Source organism: Lissotriton vulgaris, chromosome 5 (genome assembly GCF_964263255.1).
Source record: "Lissotriton vulgaris chromosome 5, aLisVul1.2, whole genome shotgun sequence".
Classification (NCBI taxonomy): Eukaryota; Metazoa; Chordata; class Amphibia; order Caudata; family Salamandridae; genus Lissotriton; species Lissotriton vulgaris.
The window spans coordinates 684,318,099-684,339,491 of record NC_141693.1 but is presented as its reverse complement, the minus strand read 5'-3'; the positions used below and the strand labels follow the sequence as shown (position 1 = coordinate 684,339,491).

General features: G+C 43.6%; 1 protein-coding gene across 1 annotated transcript in view; it reads right to left on the bottom strand.

Annotated features, from left to right (window-relative positions):
• Positions 1-21,393, bottom strand: part of CDH23 (cadherin related 23) — a 2,828,172-nt gene that overhangs the window by 1,929,392 nt on the left and 877,387 nt on the right. The window contains exon 9 of the mRNA XM_086919477.1: positions 12,988-13,100. Coding sequence (XP_086775603.1) covers positions 12,988-13,100 — 113 coding nt within the window. The remainder of the gene's footprint in view (positions 1-12,987; positions 13,101-21,393) is intronic.

Here is a 21,393-nt window from a genome sequence, read left to right as displayed (position 1 = left end):
ATGTCTTGTAAAGTGCATGAATCACCCCACATGGGGTATCTCCGCACTGTGGACCGCTGGGGAACCCGTCCTGGCTTTCCCTGTGAGATGGTCCCTACTGGGGATCCCGAAGGTGGAGCCAGGCATCCCCGGCATTGATGGGGCCGTTATGAAGATGAGGCAAGCTAATGCCCAGAGTTGCCGAGTGTGATCCTTGGTTAGAGTAGGCACAGAGGCAAGAATTATCGAGTCCCCTGACCCTGGTCCACAACCCTGCCGCGTCGGGAATTGAACCGTGGTCCCGGGCCGTCCTCTGCTTCCGGGTCTGCCGCCTCTAACCAGTGAGCCACACCACTCCACATCAGTCGGGTATTTAGTGACCTTCAGAAAGTCTGTTTAATGGGCACAGTTCTAGAGGCTTACCAGTGATAGGGTGCTATGAGGGATACAATCCAGAGGAAAGCATTTTGTAAAGCCCAGGGCCAGATCTGCTTTGAGTTCTTATAAGGAGTTGCTGACATTGCAGTCTGCATTAGACCTTCAAAGCCTAGGGGAGCCCTTTAAACTGAAAGGCATGGGTTTAGAGTGGGTAAGTTATGAATTTCAAGGGGGAAAATTGTGCTGAAGTTGGGTGTTAGTGTTAATCAAATACCAGCTGGACCGCTAGTCGACCTTGTTAGTTGGTTTCTCTGCAAACACACTAAAGTGGCACATGAGTTTTAAAAAAAATCTTCACATTGTAAGACATATGAACAATGCTAACATATTTGTGTAGTGATTAATAATTGTATTTCTATTCTAAGTGCGCCCAATTTTCTCAATAGAAGTTAGGCATGTGTGCTAAAGACATTTAAGTGCTCCCAGTTGTATCAATTGGAGATTGGCATGAATGCTAACATTTTTTAGCAGTTTCACAAGACATGGTCCAGTTGGCGATTGGAAGAGAATTGGTGCATGGTTTGCCCATATGTCCTTTATCTCATCATGAGGTTGAGGGGAGCAAGCGTTGGCGAAATGTTCTCTTTTTTATAAAATTGTGTTGAATCTCTACTATCTCTAACCCAAATCAGAGAGGCCTCTTTCTTAGCTACACCGATGATGCATAAAAGTAATTGAAAAGTACAAATGATCCCCTTCCCCCAAACTACTTTTAATAGTGTAAGGATGAATATGACTAAATTAACCTATGATCAAAAAAGTTTGCCCTCTACTTACTGAGATGCAACCTGAAGTTAGCTACCTCTTCCCCACAAACTTAAAACAGACACATGAGAACTTCTAAGGCATTGAGAGAAGACTACAATGGTGGAGTTTTTTGATATGGGCTCAACCTCATTGTCAGTATTGTCTTTTTGATGAGGCAGAGAATGCTTAGGAGAAGCGAGGAGAGGGTGACTCATGGATAAGACTGACTGAAGGTTAGAATGTAGTCTGTTCCAGGGCATACTGCCATAAATAGTTGGCCATATGTTGCCATGAAAGAATTCTGCTCTTTCGGCACGAGTCACTGATCCGTTGCACAATGACATACTCGTGCACCTTCTTTAATCACCCTGAGAGACCTAGAATGAACTAAGGGATAGCTCACTCTAATTGGATGAATATCACCCATAAACAAGAAGTATAGGGATATTTGCAGAAAATCCAACAAAGCAGGGTAGCAAGACGGGTAACAACGGTGCCTGAAACTGAGGCTTCTGCTACTCCTTGACTTTCCTTGGCATATAATCAGTACGGTCAAACATAGAGTTAGGTCGACTCTTCAGCAAGGCAACAGCACTAAACAGAGGTCCCTCATTGGTCAGTCGAAGAACACATTTATTTATTACATTTTTTTATATAAAGACATTCTACCTGAGGGTAGAAGCCCTCTTTACAGTGTAATACGTCTCGAATTCTATGAAAATATTATCAGCTTACCTGAGAACCATCATAAACAGGGGAAGGAGCTTGTGGTAGCAAAAGAAAATAAGGGGTGGATAAGGCGAATAGGACGTGGGTGGATAGAGGGGATAAGAAAGACAAAAGGTTAGATGTTAGAGGGAGGGGAGTAAACGTTTACAAAGTAGATGAGAGGGCAGTGGGGCAAAGTAGAAAGTGGCAATAAAGGAGGCTAGAAAGCAAGAAGGAAGAGAGAGATAAGAAATGAAAGGTCAAGAAGATCATAAGGTGGAGAGAGGGGAGGTGGGGAGTAAGAGAAGGGAGAAAAGGGTCAAAGACACGAGGATGAGAGAAAGTCAAACTAGTTTATAAGATGGGTGAATAGGGGGGAGAAGGGGAGAGCGGCAAAGTTCTAATCTAGACAGGAAGAGAGGTGAGGTGGGCTTATACCTGTACATAGGGAAAAAGGAAGCATCAGTCCTCAGACGGTACTGGAGAGCAAGTGGTGTTTGCTCCGGGGTGGAAACCATCAAACAGTGCCGCAGTTTGAGCATTCTAGTAGGGAAATACACCAGGATGAAAGGCGATACCTGTATCTGGGTTTTGTAGATCTCTCTTCAGCTTTTAACCCTTTGCGTGCTGGTGACGGAACCACTTCGTCACCAGCCACAGATTCACTGTGCTAATAACGAAGTGGTTCCGTCACGGCCCGGCCGCCGCACCTGCGCGGCATCAATTCCGCGCCTCCGCTGCACGTTCTATTCAGCGGTCGGGGCGTGACGGAACCACTCTGTCACAAGCACAGCGCGCCCATGGCTCGTGACGGAGTGGTTCCGTCACAAGCATGGCGGCGCCGTGCGGCCTCCATCTACCCCAGCGCCGTGTTACTATTCAAAGCTCTGGGTGATCATGAGTGAGATGGGAGTGGACCCATCAATAAACTCCTTTTTGAGGGACTTGTATTCAGGAGCCAAGGCTAGAATCAGGTATGGAATAAACAGAAAATTGCACCCAGCCATTCAGCATAGAAAGAGCAGTGAGGCAGGGCTGTGTCCTTGCACCTTTTCTACACTCTCTCTACATCAACAACGAAGGGACTGCCCTGACTTTACAATCAAAAGATCTAGCACAGGTGGGACACCACCCTTTGCCCGCCCTACTCTATGCTGATTAAGCTGTTTTGCTGGCGTGCACTCCAAACTCCATGCAGTTGGTACTTAACGATTTTGTTAACTATATGAAGGATCTCGATTTACATGTAAATCAGGCCTAGACATTTCTAATGAAGTGTGGGAGAAAATCAGGTAATTGCCGGACAATGAGAATCAAGGACTCCCTCATTGATCAGATCAACACTTTTTCATGTCTTGCTGTACTTTCGACAACGATGGCACCTGGAGCAATGCTATTAAAACAAGGTTGCTGCTCTTTAGAAGTGCCTTCATGGCCCTACACAAATTTGCCTAAGATTGGGTACTAACCCGCCGCGAGAAATGCTCAGCATTTATAAGGCGAAATGGGTCAGTAAAACATTATATGGTGCAGGCATATGGGGTCATGTAAATTGCATAGCTATACTACTAGTGGAGATTGAATTCCTAGGATATCACTTGCCACCTCTAACTCCGCTTCAACTTTTGTCTGTCATACGGAGCTGGGAGTTCCTTTTCTGGCAGACCTTATTAAGATCCAAACGATTATGCTCTGGAACAAAATATGGTCATCGGAGCACACTCCTGTAAATCGACTTGTCATCAGGGACTGTCTAAACTCAACCCAGTATGCACAAATCCCATGGTTAACATACGTAGAGTGCTTTTGCCAGGATCTGGCGCACCCAGAATATTTTACTAATCTTGATTGCTTAGTCAAACTAAACAGGAAAGTCCTAAAGGCCGACTGTTTGACTAATCTTTAGAACATTAGGATGTCTGCAGAACTGTTAAAACCCTCTGTTTCAAGAAACCAGCTTATTATAACCAGTTATGACATGCAATTATACCTCAGATAAGTGCCAATCCAAAAGCACAGGTATATTTTAACCCGTTTTAGGATGGACATTTTCCACCATATGGTTACCTTCCCGGAACCAAACGATTGTCGCCTAATCTACCAAATTGTCCTTGTGATAATGCTTTAAAACAGCGAACAATGCACACCGTATTTTTTTTGTTGCATATTCTACAAAAGGTTTAGGAAATTTTATATACTAAGGTATTTAAAGCATTTAGATTTCGATCAATGCCGCCTGGACTATTTATTCTTATAGTCATCTGCGTAAGAATGTCATCCTTTTTATGGATTGTTTTTTATGCTGAGAAGGGTCCTTTAATTTAACGAACATGTTAGTTAAACGTCGCTGTATATGTAATTTCAACTAACATGCTTTAGAATGGGCAAGCGTATGGCAGACCTTAATTAAGGTTTGTACCTTCCTTTACCCTGCTCTATGATCTTATATATAGATGTTATTGTTCTTTTTCTAAACAGTCATATGTAAATATATTTGCTCAGACGCTTTTTAAGCTGATTTGGTATGACGCATCAACAAAACAACCATGGGAGGAAGATCCTTCTCCTACCTGGCAGCTAAAACCTGAAACTCACTTCCCACTCACCTTCGCCTCACTCAGAACCACCTAGCATTCAGAAAGCAACTTAAAACTTGGATATTCAACAAGTAATTCCCCACCCCTCTTCAAGCGCCTTGAGACCCTCTGGGTATGTAGCGCGCTATATAAATTATTTGACTTGACTTGACTTGAATTGTTTTTAAAATTGAAAAATGAACTATTAGTTCTTGGTATTTTGTATTACACTGACGAGTTAATGTGACATGCAACAAGATTGATAAGGTTTTTATTTTTATGCTATTTGTATGTCTATCTGTAATGTGCCTTTGTGGTCTAATATTTTTTGACCGAATAAAGATGACGAAACGAAACGTACTCCAGTGAGGCGAGCGTATTATAGAAGTAGCTAGCTATATGTCACAATATCAAGTACAAAAATACTGACCTGCACAAATATTGCTCCACAATATTGGCTACCATATCATGAAGGCAAGTACAAAATGGTCATCTTCTTCAGGAATGCAAATCCTAATGCATTTAAGTGTTGCTGATTCCTAAACTAATGCCACAGAAAATCCAAAATCTCCGTAATGTCTGTAATGGATTACAACCAATTTAACATCTGAAGATGGTGTATTCTTGTTTCATGCACCTAAGTAAGACATGGAAGAATGAAGGCATTGCAAAAAAATGTAGGGCATTAATTGAGACGCCTGCATAGGACAGAATTCCAAAAACTCTAAAGAAAGTCTTCAGGAATTGTAGGAAAAATCAAACAATTGATGTAGCTGGAATTTACAGACACACGTCTCTATTCGTCCATAAATCAAGGGACAGAATGGAAAACCACCTTTCATTTACTTTATTTTCTGAGCATCTTCAATTTCGGGTGTAGAATGCTCTACTGCTGTTACAGTGCTTTATTGGTATTATACTTTCCAATATGATAAACTGGAAAAACATACTGTATTTTCATTGTATATCAGTTAGGGGCCTCTGCAAGAGATCACAGAGAGTACCAGTTTGCAACAAATTGAATCAAAAGACTTTGGGGCATATTATCAAGGGATTTATCTCCACTTTTTTGGCTTTAAAAGCCAAGAAAGCGGAGATAAAATTATCTCCCTATCAGCAACAGGGTGCTAACACGCAAATTTGCATGTTAGCACCCTTTTTCTCTACGCTTCCCCTTGCATCTCTAATGAGATGCAAAGGGGGTGTTCCAGAGAAAAATAATAGGAGAAATGTTGTTAAGCGACATTTCTCCTATTATCAAGGATTTTGCTAACCCTGTTAGTGATAAAAAAAGCAGCGCTAACCGCGGCTAGCACTGCTTTTTTTACACCTGGTATTTTCCTGACTTAGCCATGGTATCCTATGGAAGGTGGATATCATGGCTAAGTTTGTGAGCCCCTATAATCAAGCTAACGCCAAACTTTGAGAGATTATCGTTGGTTTTCCAGCGATAATTTCTCAATTGGCAGTTAGCGCAAGGATTTATATCACTTCTGAGATAAACCTTGCTAATAGCAAATTATCTCTGCGATAATTTACGGCGATGCATAGAATTAAAAAATTCGTTGCTAAGCATCGTTAGCGATAAATATCGCTAAACGTTGGTAATATGCCCCTTTATTATTAGGGGAGGAAGGGCACATAAATGGTAATTTGGCGTGAAGTCTGAAAATATTAGTCAGACGCACTCTATTGGGATATTCTCCCTTATATTAGTAATGGCTGAAAGTACTGCCCTGTTCTTCAGACATTGTAAACTAGCACGTAAAACAGAAAAGTGCTTGTTTGATTCAGAGTGGAGTATGGTGCTATTTATATCACCAGAACATGCATCCAAAGACTATGCACATGATCCTGATTAACTTATTGCTTTTTCCTTACAAAGTAAAGGGAATCAGTGTTTTTGACTTTTCCACGTTTACAGGAAATGTATCATTAATTACTCCAGTTATATCATTCCTATTATTAAGACAAACAGTTAAATGCCTTCAAGGAGAGAATTATGCCTTTAGTCTATGAACATGTATGTTAATGCGCACATTCCGCAGTATTCTTTCTTGCAACTCAATTTAATAGTTTAAACAAATGCTCTACCTTTCATCTATTGATCTAGAAGATACGCCATCTTTGTCCTTCTACTTCCCTGAATGGTTGTGTAATTCACCATTTCGATTCCAAAAATGAACATTTGACCAAGAGGGGAGAGTGCCCCAAATGACGTCACCTTATATTTAACGCAGTGCATCTAGTTGAAATCTATACAGATCACCTGACTCTCCAAGTTCTCAGCAGACTAAATGTGGAAAAAGTAAATTGGCTAGAATGGTATATTTTCCCTTACATTTTCATTTGGATTACACACATCCTGGGTCGAACATACTGGCGAAGTTTTTATCTTTTTATTGCACAGACATTGAAGAATGAATACAGCTACTCAGTCTGTAACTGTTCTTCAGTCATTTCTTTATGTTCTGATTAAAATCGGTCTAGCCGCGAGCCTTGAACACACAACACATTCCAACTCATAAAGAAACTAAAATCCACTTATCTTTATTATCTGATACACCTCAGCAACCGGTCATGTAGTAGTGCATTTTCATGATCATCTGATCTTTCAATTAGTAACACAAGAATGGGCTCACAGCATATTTTCAGTTGTCAACCCAGAGTGATGGCACACAACTCTACATATGTCCTGCTAGCTTTTGGCTGCCTATTGAATTTGCCAAGTCATTGGCACGTATTTTTTTGTAGGGGACTGACTTCAATCAGAAGGACGCATGTCTATCATAACTGTGAAGGCAACATTCTGCTGCTGGGCTTCCATTGTCCATGTGACTGCTTCATGACACGTTTGTGTCTTACTTTCTGGGCTGCATGCTGCATCTTGCCTATGCTTGAGATATGCAGGTTGTGGGGTGTGGGGTTCATGGTTGCTGCCCTGTCTAAGCCAGATATTTGCTGGAGGGTCATACACTGTTTAGGCTAAACATCCAGTGAAGTGGAAGAGCGTGCAAGCAAACTGATTATAAATGAGGATTCAAACAAAAGTCAACAATTTAGGATTTCAATGGAGTCAAGGAGAGGAATACAGTTTTGGATCCTTGCTCATGTGAATGAAACTGTGAAGAAGGGAGATGAATGCAGGGTGTTAAAATAGGCTGTTTACCAAGACTGCAAAGTGTGGTGTCCCTGTCATCGGCCACCCACCGACTGAATCATATAGAACCCTTACTCATCAGAGCAGAATGATTGCACAAAAACATCCTATCTTCCAGAGCCCAACATTAATCCAAAATGCTCCTACCTTCTATAAAAGAACACAAGAATGATAGCCTGTGCTTTTTGAGCTCTGGGTATGTAACACATGCTACTGCTCACCTCAATACCATGAGAGTCAAGTGCTAAAGGGGCCCCAGAACCCTCCCAAACAAAACTATTCTTCAAAAACATTAAGGTATGTGCCACAGTGATCTTAATCATAAAAGCAACCTTTAACCGCGTTTAATGTGCATCCACCACCATCACAGCAAACCTTTCTTTCACTGTTAAGTGAGGCAGGGGACAAATCAAATGCAAACAAATCTTCCTCTGACCCCCTATTTGGTCTATAGAAACTGCCCCCAGTTTTTATCTTTTCTCATTCTATTTATAATAACTTCAGCATTCCACCGACCTTGTAACCTCATCGCCCAGACCTAGTCATTTTTTGTTAAAGTATGTTTTGGTTACACCAGGTCTACAGAGAATATGTAAATGTGGGATAATGCCATGGTGAAGAAAGCAATGAGTGATGCTAGGCTGAACTGATCCCTGATGAACTCCGTTTAGTGGAAGAAACACGTTTGCTGGGCTGATACACTGATATGAAAAAAGGAAAAGGCAAATGGAAAAATAAAGCTATATATTTTTTTTCAACAGTCTGGAATTGCAAATTATTGGATGGACCTCTTCTGAATTAAAATTAATCCACAATGTCAAGCACTGTTTAAAGAACAATATTAATGTTACGAAATGATTAATTATGAGAAATATTTTGAGGGCTATTCTCTATATGTACATATTTAACCATTGAAGGGGTCCTGTGGCAGATGAACCTTGAGAATCTAGCACCATAATTATTTTATTTCTGTGCCTCTAAGCAGTGAGGTGGGTTAAGACCATTACTGCAGATATATCAGATTAGTCCCATACCCCTTTACCCGTAGACAGTTCGCTAATCATTCCGAGATTGTCCGAAAATCCACACCCACACAGCTGTCTCTTACCACTTACTTTTACCAATCTTCACACCTTTCCAACAGTCTGTTTTCCTCATCACTCTTCATCTTCTCTGCTTTTCTTAGTATACCATCACTGCACACCAAGGCATCCTGAACACTTGCAGCAACACATTGTACACACTGATAAAGGCACAAAGTAGGAGATGCAACAGTTCATTACCGTTTTTTAAATTTATGAATACAAAGTTCATTCCTTGTTAACAATGGAGTCCTCAAAGAGAAGTGATCACACAGTGGAACAAACGTGGTTCAGTGACAATTTTGTATACAGAAATAAACAAGGGACTCTAGACCCTGGAGAACTCAAGGGCAAATAGGGTCATCTGAATCTAATTTATGTTACAGTTGATGGCATTGTGGCTAGTTTGCGGGTAATGAGGTCATCATCATCATGACTGTGAATAAATAGGAAAGCACATGACAGCAGGCCAGATGGTTCAAATTGTGGGCTACTTGTGATAATAGTACTCAGTGGGAACCAAACAATGGAGCAACGTATCAACCAGAGGTCTCATAAGGAGCCTACAAAAAGACTGTATGCTTGAAGTACCCCACCTAGGAAATAATTTAGGCCAAATTGGGTGTGGTGAGGAGCCGCTCACCGTTGGATTGTGCTCCTTTCCTTTTGACATAGATATGGGAGCCATTATTTGATTCTACATGGAATGCATAGAATGCTTTCTCCCTACTCCACTTAATTGGGCCTGAATTAATCCCTGGGTGGGGTGTATGCTGGACCCCCTTTCTGGCACCATACAGTGAAGGCTTGCCTTATCACTCTACCAACACATTGTTTGGATTTCTTTTCTTGGAGATTATTACTTTCACCATAATTGTTATTTACTCTCTAAAATAAGTCCACAGTGCAACTGTGTTTTTTGTATTTCTACCTTCTCTGTGATCTATAATGAAAGCACCTTTTTCCCTGCTCAGCTTAGTTCTTTACCCATCTGTTGGAAATTACCCTTTCAGCAGGGTTACCCAAAACCTTTTGCCTTCCTCCTCTTCTTTTTCTGACCCTCTAGTTGTTGCCTTTAGACTCTGAGCACTTTACCACTGCTAACCAGTGCTTAAGTGCATGTACTTCTACACTAAACATGGTGACATTGTTATATACCTGGCTGGTATATTTAGTCTACTTATAAGTCTCTTGTAAGGTGGGATACCATATACCCAGGGCTTTTAACCTGAATGCTACTATTGGGCCTGCAGCACTGGTTGTGCCAGCTATGCAAGTAGGCTTTCAAACCAATATCAGGCCTGCCATTGCAGGGTCTGTGTGTGCAGATTACTGCCACTTCTACTTGGCATTTAAAACCACTTACCAAGCCATAAACTCTCCTTTTATACACATAAGTCACACCTAAGGTAGGTCCTCGGTAGTCATATGGGCATGGTGCTGTGTAACTAAAAGGTAGGAGAGGTACTTTTAAGTTTTACATGTCCTGGTAGTTACAAACAGCTAAATTCCTTTTTCACTACTGTGCGGCCTACGCCTCTCATAGGTTAGAATTGGGAATACCTTAAAACACTTTTATGCTGTAAATCCTGATTAGAAAGGTGTAGCTAAATAATGTTTCATATCTTTGGAAAGGTATTGATAAATCCTCTTCACTGGTAATGTTAGATTTGACATTACTATTTTAGAAATGCCACTTTAAGAAAGTGGATATTTCTCTGCTCTTAAATTTACTTTGTCTGCCTGCAGCCTGTCTCTAATACATGTCTGGGTGACAGCTACACTTTATGCATTCCCTCTAGATAGCCACAAACATTTGAGTCCCGGCCCCTAACAAATGAGTTCACTACTGGACCATGGTATCAGTTGGAGTAAAGACTGGTGAGCTGTAAGGATTGTCACTTTGCCTTGACTGACTGTTCTGAGGAACTGCTTCTCTGCTTTGCTGAGCTGCCCTGCTGCCTGCTGATATATGCTCTGCTGAGGACAAAGACTGGACCCATCTCACTTGCACCCAGAGTGGCTCCGAGGGCTTGCCTCCTATTTTCTGAAGTCACAGGGACACAAACGACTTCCTGCAATTCTGCTGGTGCTTTTGACTCTGCCATCTATGAGCCCTAACCTTGACTGTGGTGCCCCCCTTCAGTCCTAAGCCTCGGAAATGGGTTCTGCAGCTGTTTTGCAACTAAACCAACACATTGTCACCTTTGTGCCAATCAGAACCGATGCATGGGCCTTCTACGCCCACACAGAGTCTGTTTGACAATAACAATTCTACAGCCTGCCCGGCCCAACATTGATGTTCTGTGGGGCTCAATGATGATGAATTGCCTGCATTTCAACGAAGCTCGAGGACGATGCAGTGGCCTGACTGCTTGGAAAGATCTATGCATTGTGCCCTCACCGTCAACACTGTGCTCCATCCAAGGTACTTTTTCAGTGGTACTTGCGCGGGTCACCATCGTGGTTGGCTAAACGTTGGATTTACCCTGGTGATACAAAACCTCAAGTAACCATTTAGCACTATTGAATTCTAAGCACTGTTTTCGCATTTATTTTTTAAAAGTTCATATCTTGACTTCTACTGAATGAATTTTTGTCATTTTTGTCTTATTTTACTCAGATAAATATTCTATATTGTTCTAAATATGTGTGGATTGTTTTAGTGGTGTTTTCATTGTGTTACTGTGTGTGTGTGTGTTGCACACATACTTTACACATTGCCTATTATGTTAAGCCTGCCTGCTCTGTGCCAAGCTACCAGAGAGTGAGCACAGATTAATTTAAAGTGTGTATCTGGTCTACTCTGACTCAGATTGTGGTCCCTACTTGGACAGGGTGCAAACCTCTGCATGCTAGAGACCCAATTTCAAACTCTGCAGCTCTGGCTGGAACCCACATCTTGGGTAGAGGGAGGGTGGCAGGATAAAGCCAGTAAAATAACTATGGGCTAGATGTAGGTAAATAGGATTTACCGAATCTAAAATACCAAATTTTACCGATTCAGTATTTTAGATTCAGTAAATCCTATGTAGGTAATAATTTGGTAATAAACACTGAATCAGTAAGATTCGGTATTTACCGAATCGGTATTTACCGATTCGTTATTTGCCATTCATTCCTATGGGCCTGGAGGCCCATAGGAATGAATGTCAATTACCGAATCGGTAATTACCGATTCGGTAAAATCGTGAAGAAGTCAAGGGTGGCTGGGTGTCACTTTGACACTCTGTTGCACCCCTGATTAGTGCTGGTGTGCACATGTGGCATACATACATGCCCTAAGGGCATGTATGTCTGTCACATGGCACAGGTGTAAATGCACATTTATGCATTTACATAGGAAATCCTTCTTTACCACCAACTAATAGTTGGTGGTAAATAACAAATTCTTAAAGCCCACAAGCACGGTTTACAGTGCTCCCTACATATCATTTACCGAAATGATGATTCGGTAAATACCGAATCGATAAATACCAATTCGTTATTTACCGAATCGGTAAAATAGCCTCCTACATAGGAAAAGGCTTTTACCGGTCTGTAACGGCCGATTTCGGCCATTACCGATCAGTAAAAGCCTACCTACATCTAGCCCTATATTTTTTGCGCATTTAGCACAGACATAGTGCTGAAAGGTACACCACAAGACATTTTTTATTACATGAAACCACCTCCCCTGAACCCTCCTCTCAAACTGTCAGACTTACTCACTTGCAAGAGTGCACTGTACGTCATTCATTGGTCTTACGCCCTACCACTTTAAAATTTCACCAGCAGCCACTGCATAAATGTTGGCAGATATGGTGATGAATGGGCTACCAATGTCTTGGAACCACACTTGACAGCATTTAGGTTCATACAGGGTCTTGCGAGTGTGGATCTGAACGATTAAGTCACGAATATTTTAAGCAGAAACTAGATTTTGAGTACAATCAGCAGCTGGCGAAAGACTTGAAGCCCAGGCAGAGTTATTTTAAAAGTCTCCTTTGATGCATTTATTTTGTCTATCTAATATGGACCAAACACAGTATGCCGCCTTGAAGAAAATGAGAGGGCACTGAAACAACTGGGAAAAAAAACAGACCTTCTCTGAGAAAGAACAGGAATCTCTGTGATGGCCATCATATTAAGGTAAGAAGCAGTATATGGATAATTCGAAAATAACGCGAAAATGTGATATATTTTTACACTTTATGTGCCTTTACCATGTGTTAGTATTCGCAAAAGCTTCGTTTTTCAGTTCCACACCTTCCCAGTTCTATATAATAAAGAGTAGAACAATGATAACAAATCTTACCCGCACAGTCAGCAAAAACCCTGCAGTGTAGAGCGGATGCTCCCGGTCGAGTTGCCCTTTCAGTGTTAGCGCTCCACTGATGTAGTCCAGTGCAAAGATGCTGTTAGTGTTTCCTGCAACAAGAGAAACAGAATGGATCAGAAGCGCGGCCTGGGCTCGTTTCCTCTTGAACTGTGGAACAAGCTCTGAAATCGACACACAGCTAAGAGAATCTTTTTAAAGCAAAACTCCTGCGGAATGACAATTGTATGCCAAAGCTGGTGGTCCAAGGGGGTTGGAGCAATCGCAGAGTTTCTGGGTGTTTGTATACATATAGGTATATATGTATGTATAGTCACTTAGCGCAAACTAGAATACAAATCAACAGAGCACTGTATGAAGCAGATCACAACAGAATAGTAACAGAGAATGGAAGTAGGTGTGGGAGGGGAATATAAACATCACTTATTTAAATAATGCCTGTTTAAATTGAGTAGATTAAAATCTTTCTCATGAGCACATCCTTAAAATATTTTATTTCACAATATCAAGTTAATAACATAGGCATGCACATCTATAAACTATCAGCATATCTTTAAGCTAAACATCTATAGGGAAATCCAAGATTTATTAATCTTAACTTCACTTCTGCTAACCTTGAGGATGTGTTTGAAATTGATACTGTGGAATCCCCATAAGTGCAGATTGATATGAAAACTTCCAAATTGCAACAGAACACTATACAAGTCTGGAATAGCTCCAACCTCAGTGGGATGTATGTCGTTACTACACACATGCTTTTACAACGCATGCCTTTACCACGCAACTTTTACAACGCAAGTCATTACAACGACTTGCGTTGGGGGGCGCTGGATAGTGAATAGTTTAATTTACTATTCCAACTCCAGTCCCCGTGGATAGTAGGGAAGGTTTTGGATAGTAAATTAAACCATTCCCTATCCTACAGCGCCCCCAGCGCAAGTTATTGTAACAATTTGCTTTGTAAAAGTTGCGTGGTAAAGGTAGCGCGTGGTAAAAGTTGCGTTGTAAACGCTGTTCCCCACTTCAGTGGTATAATACATAAAAGAGCACGAGAAGAATACCCACATTCTGCCCCCTCCCAATTAAATTAATTTTACAACAAAAAAAGTGCCCAGTGTGATTCACAGGGCACAAGAAAGTATCAAGGATTCAATTCCATTCCAATATGTGATCCTCTATGTGAGTGGGGCATCTCACTCGGATGACTACTGTACCTTTTTATTTGTATTTACTCCAAAAAGTGCGCCCTTTCACCGATCAATATTTACAACCAGTTGCCGGGGGTTTGAAGGACTTCAAAGATAAACAGTAGCAGAAATCCTCAACTTCCCAGTTTTCTACGGACCTCTCTATCAGAGTATCGTTTTGCGTAATCTGTGGGATTTTCATTTTATAGAATCCCCTGTGCAAAAATATGCCACTGTTTAGTGTACAGTATTACTTGTCCAAGCATTATGTAACTCCTAGGCACCATTTTTCCCCAGTCATTGTGTGGCATGCACTGGTGTTACCACCAATCTACTCAGCACCCCTATCTAATGCACACTCAAAATAGTTCTTATGTGTTGTTAGTTGTTTATGTTGTCAATGCGATGTATATTTTAAATGTCAAAAACAACAGTTGATGGACAGAATGCAGAACAAATGGCCATGTCTGAACTGGGTGGCGGAGTGAGCTAAAGAATGATGATGGATTAAACCCAGATCAGTTGACTGGGGGTGAGTGCTTACATTGTTCAACACTCCGTCGATCTTCCCCTTTGGTATTATTTCAATCAATCAATCGATAACTTTATTTCGGCCAACTCAGGCCATAAAAGTACATGAATACAATCATAAAGCAGAAGAACGAACTAATTAATAAATAGCATTAAATAATACAGTACAAACATGTATTCTACATTTTTACAATTTAAAAATATGATTTAACCATCTTTGGAATCAAATAAAACAAGTTTAAAATTCGTTAAAAGTTATCGGTTTTAAAAATTGAATTAATGGGTAATACATATAACCCCGTTGTATGTGCCTCCAAGGATTTCTTGAAAAAACGGGCAAACATAGGGCTCTACACACAATTAATTTAAAAAGCTCCTGCGCTTGTGCTACATACCATTCAGGAAGCGCGAGCCAGGAAAAACAACAGGGGGATAGGTATCGTGCTTTAGGATCCTAAAGTGTCTAAATCCTAGGGCCCTTATTTATGAGGCCTTGCGTCAGTTTTGCGCCGCCGGTGCGTCACTTTTTGTGACGCACCAGCGGCGTAAAATATGCGCCTTGTTGCGCCATATTTAAAAAGTGACGCATCTAGGTAGATGCGTCACTTTTTAAACCCCTGCGCCACATTATACCTGCGTCAGGTATAATGTATGCAGAGGGGGCGTTCCCCCCGCAAAAAGCATGGTAATAGTGACGCAGTGAAATCTATGAGATTTCACTGCGTCACTTTTAGGATACTGTTGCGTCAAAATCTTGCGCCTGCCTCACAGCCCTTTCACATGGGGCTTTCCCCATGTGAAAGGACGCATTGCTGGAGTTGCGTCACTTTTGTGACACACTCCAGCAATGCGTCACTTTTGCGCTTACAGATATGTCAGAAATACTGACGTATCTGTAAGTCCTTGCGACATGATGCGTCATACATTAAATATGACGCATCATTGGTGTCGCAAGGAGTGCGCAGTGAAAAGTGATGCATCGCTGTTTTCACGCAGCATGCGTCACTTTTCATAAATGAGGCCCTAGGTTTCTACAGATAGGAATTATCCATCGTTTACGGGATGCAAGATATGCAGGGCAGAGGAAAAACACATGAATTTCAGACTCTGTCTTATATTTACACGCCGGTATTCTTCATTCTTTGCATTATCCCATTGACTGGTGAACGTAATAAGAGGAAGTGTATTATTTTAAATGTCACCTTCACTCGTCACATCACGCTTTTTTCCCTCTTTTGTGAGTATGTGAACTATATTACCAAAAAAGCTTTGATACATTGTTTATGAAATTAATATTTCACTGTGTCAATGCCCATCTGTGTCCCTCCGTACATTTTGAATCTGTCCATTGTTGCTCCTTGTTATGCATTAGGCCGGACATTCAGAAAAGTGCATTCAGGGCCGAACTGGCCATAGCGCACACCTTGAACTTACCTTGTGGGCCAGAGGGGTGAGGTCCAGTTTTGTGCCTATGGGGGCCGATTTTGTCACAGGGTGATTTGCAGCAGTGCTGAAACATCCACCCCCTGTAACAAAAGCGAAGCAGTGCTTTTGCTAGCACCTCCCCTCTCCCCCCCCAGGGCCGGCAGAGCAGCAATCTGCCAGGGCTGGTTGCTGTTCCCAGTCCAGCCCTCAGGGGCGGCTCTAGGCTCATGGCGGCCCTGGGCAGGGAGCGTAGGTAGGGGGCCCCGGAGGAACAGGTAGGGGCCCCCCGGATGAACACAGGAGCAAAGGCCAGTGAAGAGGGGGTGGTCAGGGTATTTGGAAGTGTAACAGAGCCGGAGGCCGCCAAATCCCTGCCAAGGGGCGCCACGGATATATGTATCCATCCTCAGAGGATTATTATATTAAGGATATATATTGGCGAAGCGGCCCCTGGGGTTTGGTGGCCCTGTGCAGGTGCACAGCTTGCACATGCCTAAGGCCGCCCCTGCAGCTCTGAATGCATTGATGAAGGCCTTAGGCTGAGATTATGTCCTGTTTCACCGTATAGTCACCTATTTGCATACATTCTTTCATCTTTGCTGGTGTTGATTTTGCTGTGTTGTTTGCACTTTGCACTTTTATGATCTCTGTGTAAGATCGAATAAAGGTTTTGAAAGTGATTTACAGGGACAACCACCCGTTCAGAACCCCACCTGCAAGTGAACACCACCGTATAGGCAACACACTAGTTCCAAGGAATTTTCAAACCACAGAAACTATGCAGGTGTAGGGTTCGTGTCAAGTCAAGGCCACATTTCGCCCTTTCCCTATTTTATTATAAAGATAACTTTTGAACCCTCCTGAGGCACAGCCGGGAGTAGCAAGGAAAACTGAGCATAACTTTGTTTTAAAACTGAAAAATGTCACTTTGCTTTTAAAATCACTCACCTTCCCTGTCACATCACTGCAGTGTGCAGGCACCCTTTCCTGCTGAAAAACGAGCACTGGTAAGGGCAAAATTGCCGTTTTCCCGCCAACTCCATTCCCCTCTCCCTGACTGGGACACGCCCACTTTGAGGCCACGCCCCCCCCTCTTCAAAGTTATAAAAGAAGCACTGACTACTAGCGCCTTAGATAACTTGTGAACCCTCCTGAGGAACAGCCGGGAGTAGCAAGGACAACTGAGCATAACTTTGTTTTAAAACTGAAAAATGTCACTTTGCTTTTAAAATCACTCACCTTCCCTGTCACATCACTGCAGTGTGCAGGCACCCTTTCCTGCTGAAAAACGAGCACTGGTAAGGGCAAAATCACAGTTTTCCCACCAACTTCATTCCCCTCTCCCTGACTGGGACACGCCCACTTCGAGGCCACACCTCTTGCACTGCTCCCTCCCTACAAATATGTGCATGTTCCGGAAGCGCAGCGGACGAGCGCAGCGGGCGCGACGAATGCGCGCCGAAGGCGCGCATAAGGCAAGCTCGTCTGCGCTCGTCCGCGCCGAGTCCGGGCCCTGGGCCAGCCCCCCTGCATCTCAGCCACTACAGCACAGATGCTACAACATAGAAACCCTCTATGGACTAAGGCCCTCTGCCAGTGTCTGCACCCGGCATATTTATCCAGCCGAGGATCTGCCGCAAACCTGCCCCACTTGCCGCCTCCCCCTCAAACACAGACCTAACCCCGAGCCCACACACAACTTTCGCATGTTCCTACTAAATTGCCGCTCCCTGCCTAAGCACAGCGCTGAAATGGCACTTTTGTTAGAGGAATACACTCCTGATATACTGTTCCTGACGGAAACCTGGCTCACCTCCGACTCCGATCCCGCAGTAGTAGATGCTCTACCGTCTGGCTTCCAAATCACACGGCAAGACCGACCTAAAGGGAGAGGAGGAGGCCTGGCTATTATCTTCAAGGAACAATATCACTGCCGAATCACCTTTGAAACCATCCCGGACTGTGAGAGTCTTGGCTTTAATATCGAACTCTCACCCAACAGTTGCTTCTCTGGTACTCTTATCTACCGCCCCCCCGGTTCCCCCAAGCAGTTCCATGAAATATTACCATCCAGTGTGGCTGATAGAGTCAGTACCACCTCTAACTTCACCTTGCTAGGTGATCTCAATTTCCACTTCGACTCCCTCTCTGACCACACAGCCGCCACCCTGACAGACGATCTAGCGGCCCTGCAACTCACCCAACGTTTCACCTCCCCCACTCACGCCAAAGGCCACTTGCTGGACCCTGTCTTCAGCAACTGCCCCGACCTCTTAGTCGGCTCACCAATCCCTCTGCCCTGGACAGACCACCTTTTGGTCCCCATCAGCTGGACTTCGTTTAAACAACCGTCACCCGACCCTACCTCAAGGCTCAGGCGAGCCTGGTCGCGCCTCGAGGTTGACAACTGGTCTACCAAACTCACCAGCTCTCAACCCAGTGATCAGAAAGACCCTGTCCTAGCAAATCAAGCCTATGTCAACTGGATCACTCAAACTCTTGACGCTACTCTCCCAATGAGCAAGACTATGCTGAAGCGTTCCCAAAAAACTGCCCCTTGGTACACGCAGGCTCTCAGGGACAAGAAACGCCTATGTAGAAGGTCGGAAAGACGCTGGCGTTTAGATGACTCAGCAGACAATAAAACTCGCTACCGAGAATCTATCGGCGACTACAAAGTTCAAATAAAAGCAGCCCAGTCCACCTATTTCGCCGAAAAAATTATACAGGCCAAGTCCAAACCTAAGGAGATCTTCCAGATCGTTAAAAAGTTAACGAACCCCCCTCCTGCATTGCAGGCCGAGAAATCCGTCACTCATTGCAATGATGTCGCTGAATTCTTTTATCAGAAAGTAAACACTATCTATTCAGCCTTCCCCCCCAAAAAAATCAACTCATCTACCCAATCCAACTCTCTATCTCAACACACCATGTCCCACTTTCCCCTACTAGACCTTACCACCCTTGAACCACTAGCGCGCAGTGTTAAGTCCGGATCGCCGGATGATCCTGCTCCACCAGACATAATAATGGCTGCCTCTCAGATCACCCTGCCTATTATTAGGGAGGTACTAAACGCATCCATCACCTCCAGCACTGTACCGACCGTCTGGAAACAGGCCATGGTCAGGTCGCTGCTTAAAAAACCCAATTTAGACCCGTCTGACTTGGCCAACTATCGCCCCATATCCCTGCTCCCATGGGTGAGTAAGGTCTTAGAAAAATATATTTATCAACAGCTAGTGAACTTCCTGGAAAATCATCACGTACTAGATCCCACCCAGACGGGCTTCAGACCGAAACACAGGACCGAGACCGCTCTCCTCATGGTCACCGAGAAAGCTAGAAAAATCCTGGATCAAGGAGGATCAGTGGCAGTGATCCTCCTTGATCTAAGCGCGGCATTTGACACGGTCAGTCATGACACCCTACTGGACCGTTTGTCCTGCGCCGGGATCAAGGACAAAGCCTGGACATGGTTTAAATCCTTTCTGGAGAACAGATCCTTCAGGGTCTTTGAGGGTGAGTCCGTCTCCTCTAGCAGACCACTTAAGTGCGGAGTTCCTCAGGGCTCCTCTCTGAGCCCCGCACTCTTCAACCTGTATATGAGGCCACTGGCTGATGTCGTCCGCCCATTCGGAGTTAAGATCATCTCCTATGCGGACGACACGCAGCTGGTGGTCTCACTGGCGCAGGAGACTACCCGGCCTGCGTCAGGTGGGCTTAGAGAATGCCTAGAGGAGGTGAAAACCTGGATGTCTTCATCATCCCTCAAGTTGAATGGGAATAAAACAGAGCTGATGCTCTTAGGCCCCCCAGATCTTGGCCTCCCCCCCTCCTTGTGGCCTCCTTGTCTGGGCCCCCCCCCCAGCCCCCAAGAACAATATTAAGAGCCTCGGAGTGTGGCTAGACAGATCTCTGTCCTTCAACGCTCAAGCCACAAAACTATCAGCCACCTGTTTTGGCATCATGAGGATGCTAAATAAAATCTTCCCCCTCCTCCCCCTGGAAGCCAAACAGGTGGCCATACAAGGCCTCATACACTCACGCCTCGATTTCAACAATGTGCTCTATCTATGCGCCCCAGATTACACTCTGCGCAGACTGCAGATAGTGCAGAACTGCGCAGCGCGCTTACTGCTCAAGATCCCTCGGAGACAACCAGTGAGGGCCGGTCTGGTCAGCCTTCACTGGCTACCGATTCGGCAGAGAGTCCTTTTTAAAGCTATGTGCATAGCCCACCAAGCATTCTGGGACACAGGCCCCAGCATTTCACGTGACCTAGTTACTCACTACATTCCCAACCGAAGCATTCGCTCCAGCCAGACCTTTTTAGCAGTGGCGCCAAGAATAAAAAGATCCAGGTCAGGCGGAAGGACGTTCGCCTACAATGCATCCAGAACCTGGAACACTCTGCCACTACATCTCAGAACCAATCCCAACCTCACTGTGTTTCGTAAACAATTAAAGACTTTCCTGTTTAATTCCCCCCACTAATCCCTAGCTTCCTCCTCATCTGCTCTTCGGTAGGTTCTGGTTACCCTAGCGCTTGGACGCCTCCGGGCAGCAATCGCGCTCTACAAGTCTACAGGTTTACAGGTTTACAGGTTAATTTCACATGGACTTTTTGTTTTTTTACGTGGAGACTACCCGTCGGATTTGTTTCTCTCTGTTGCACACTTCGAAAGAAGAAAACCTTCAGGCCGATTGCGTTCAGCTGGAATGCCCTCGTTTCTGAATCGATCACGCTGAATGAAACGTGATCTTCGCTCATTGAATTGCGACGACTCCATCACTCGGTGATCTGATTGGGTGCGCACCAGCTCATATCTAAACAATCATGCCCTTGTGGCCCAGACATATTACTCTAATATGACCAGGGTTATTTGGTATTTCGTCCCTGACTGCATGCACCCCAGGACAAGGAGTACGTCCCGACAGACGTCAAATGCTGCCAGATATGGCACTCACTACCTCGAAAAATGTGATTTACAACGAGCACAGTGACAAAAAGTGATAGCATGTTTTATCAAACAATCTAAGTTGTGCTGAGATAATTAAACATACACAACCACACATACAAAGATAATTTAGATTAATCTAAAAGAAATATTAGGTATTATCACTAACATCAATAATACCGCCTTCAAGAATAGATACATTGAGCAACTTGTTGGGGGTTCCTGCCCCTTGGCACCAGCACCTGCTAAGTCTGCAGGACTGTTTGGGGATATTTTATTGA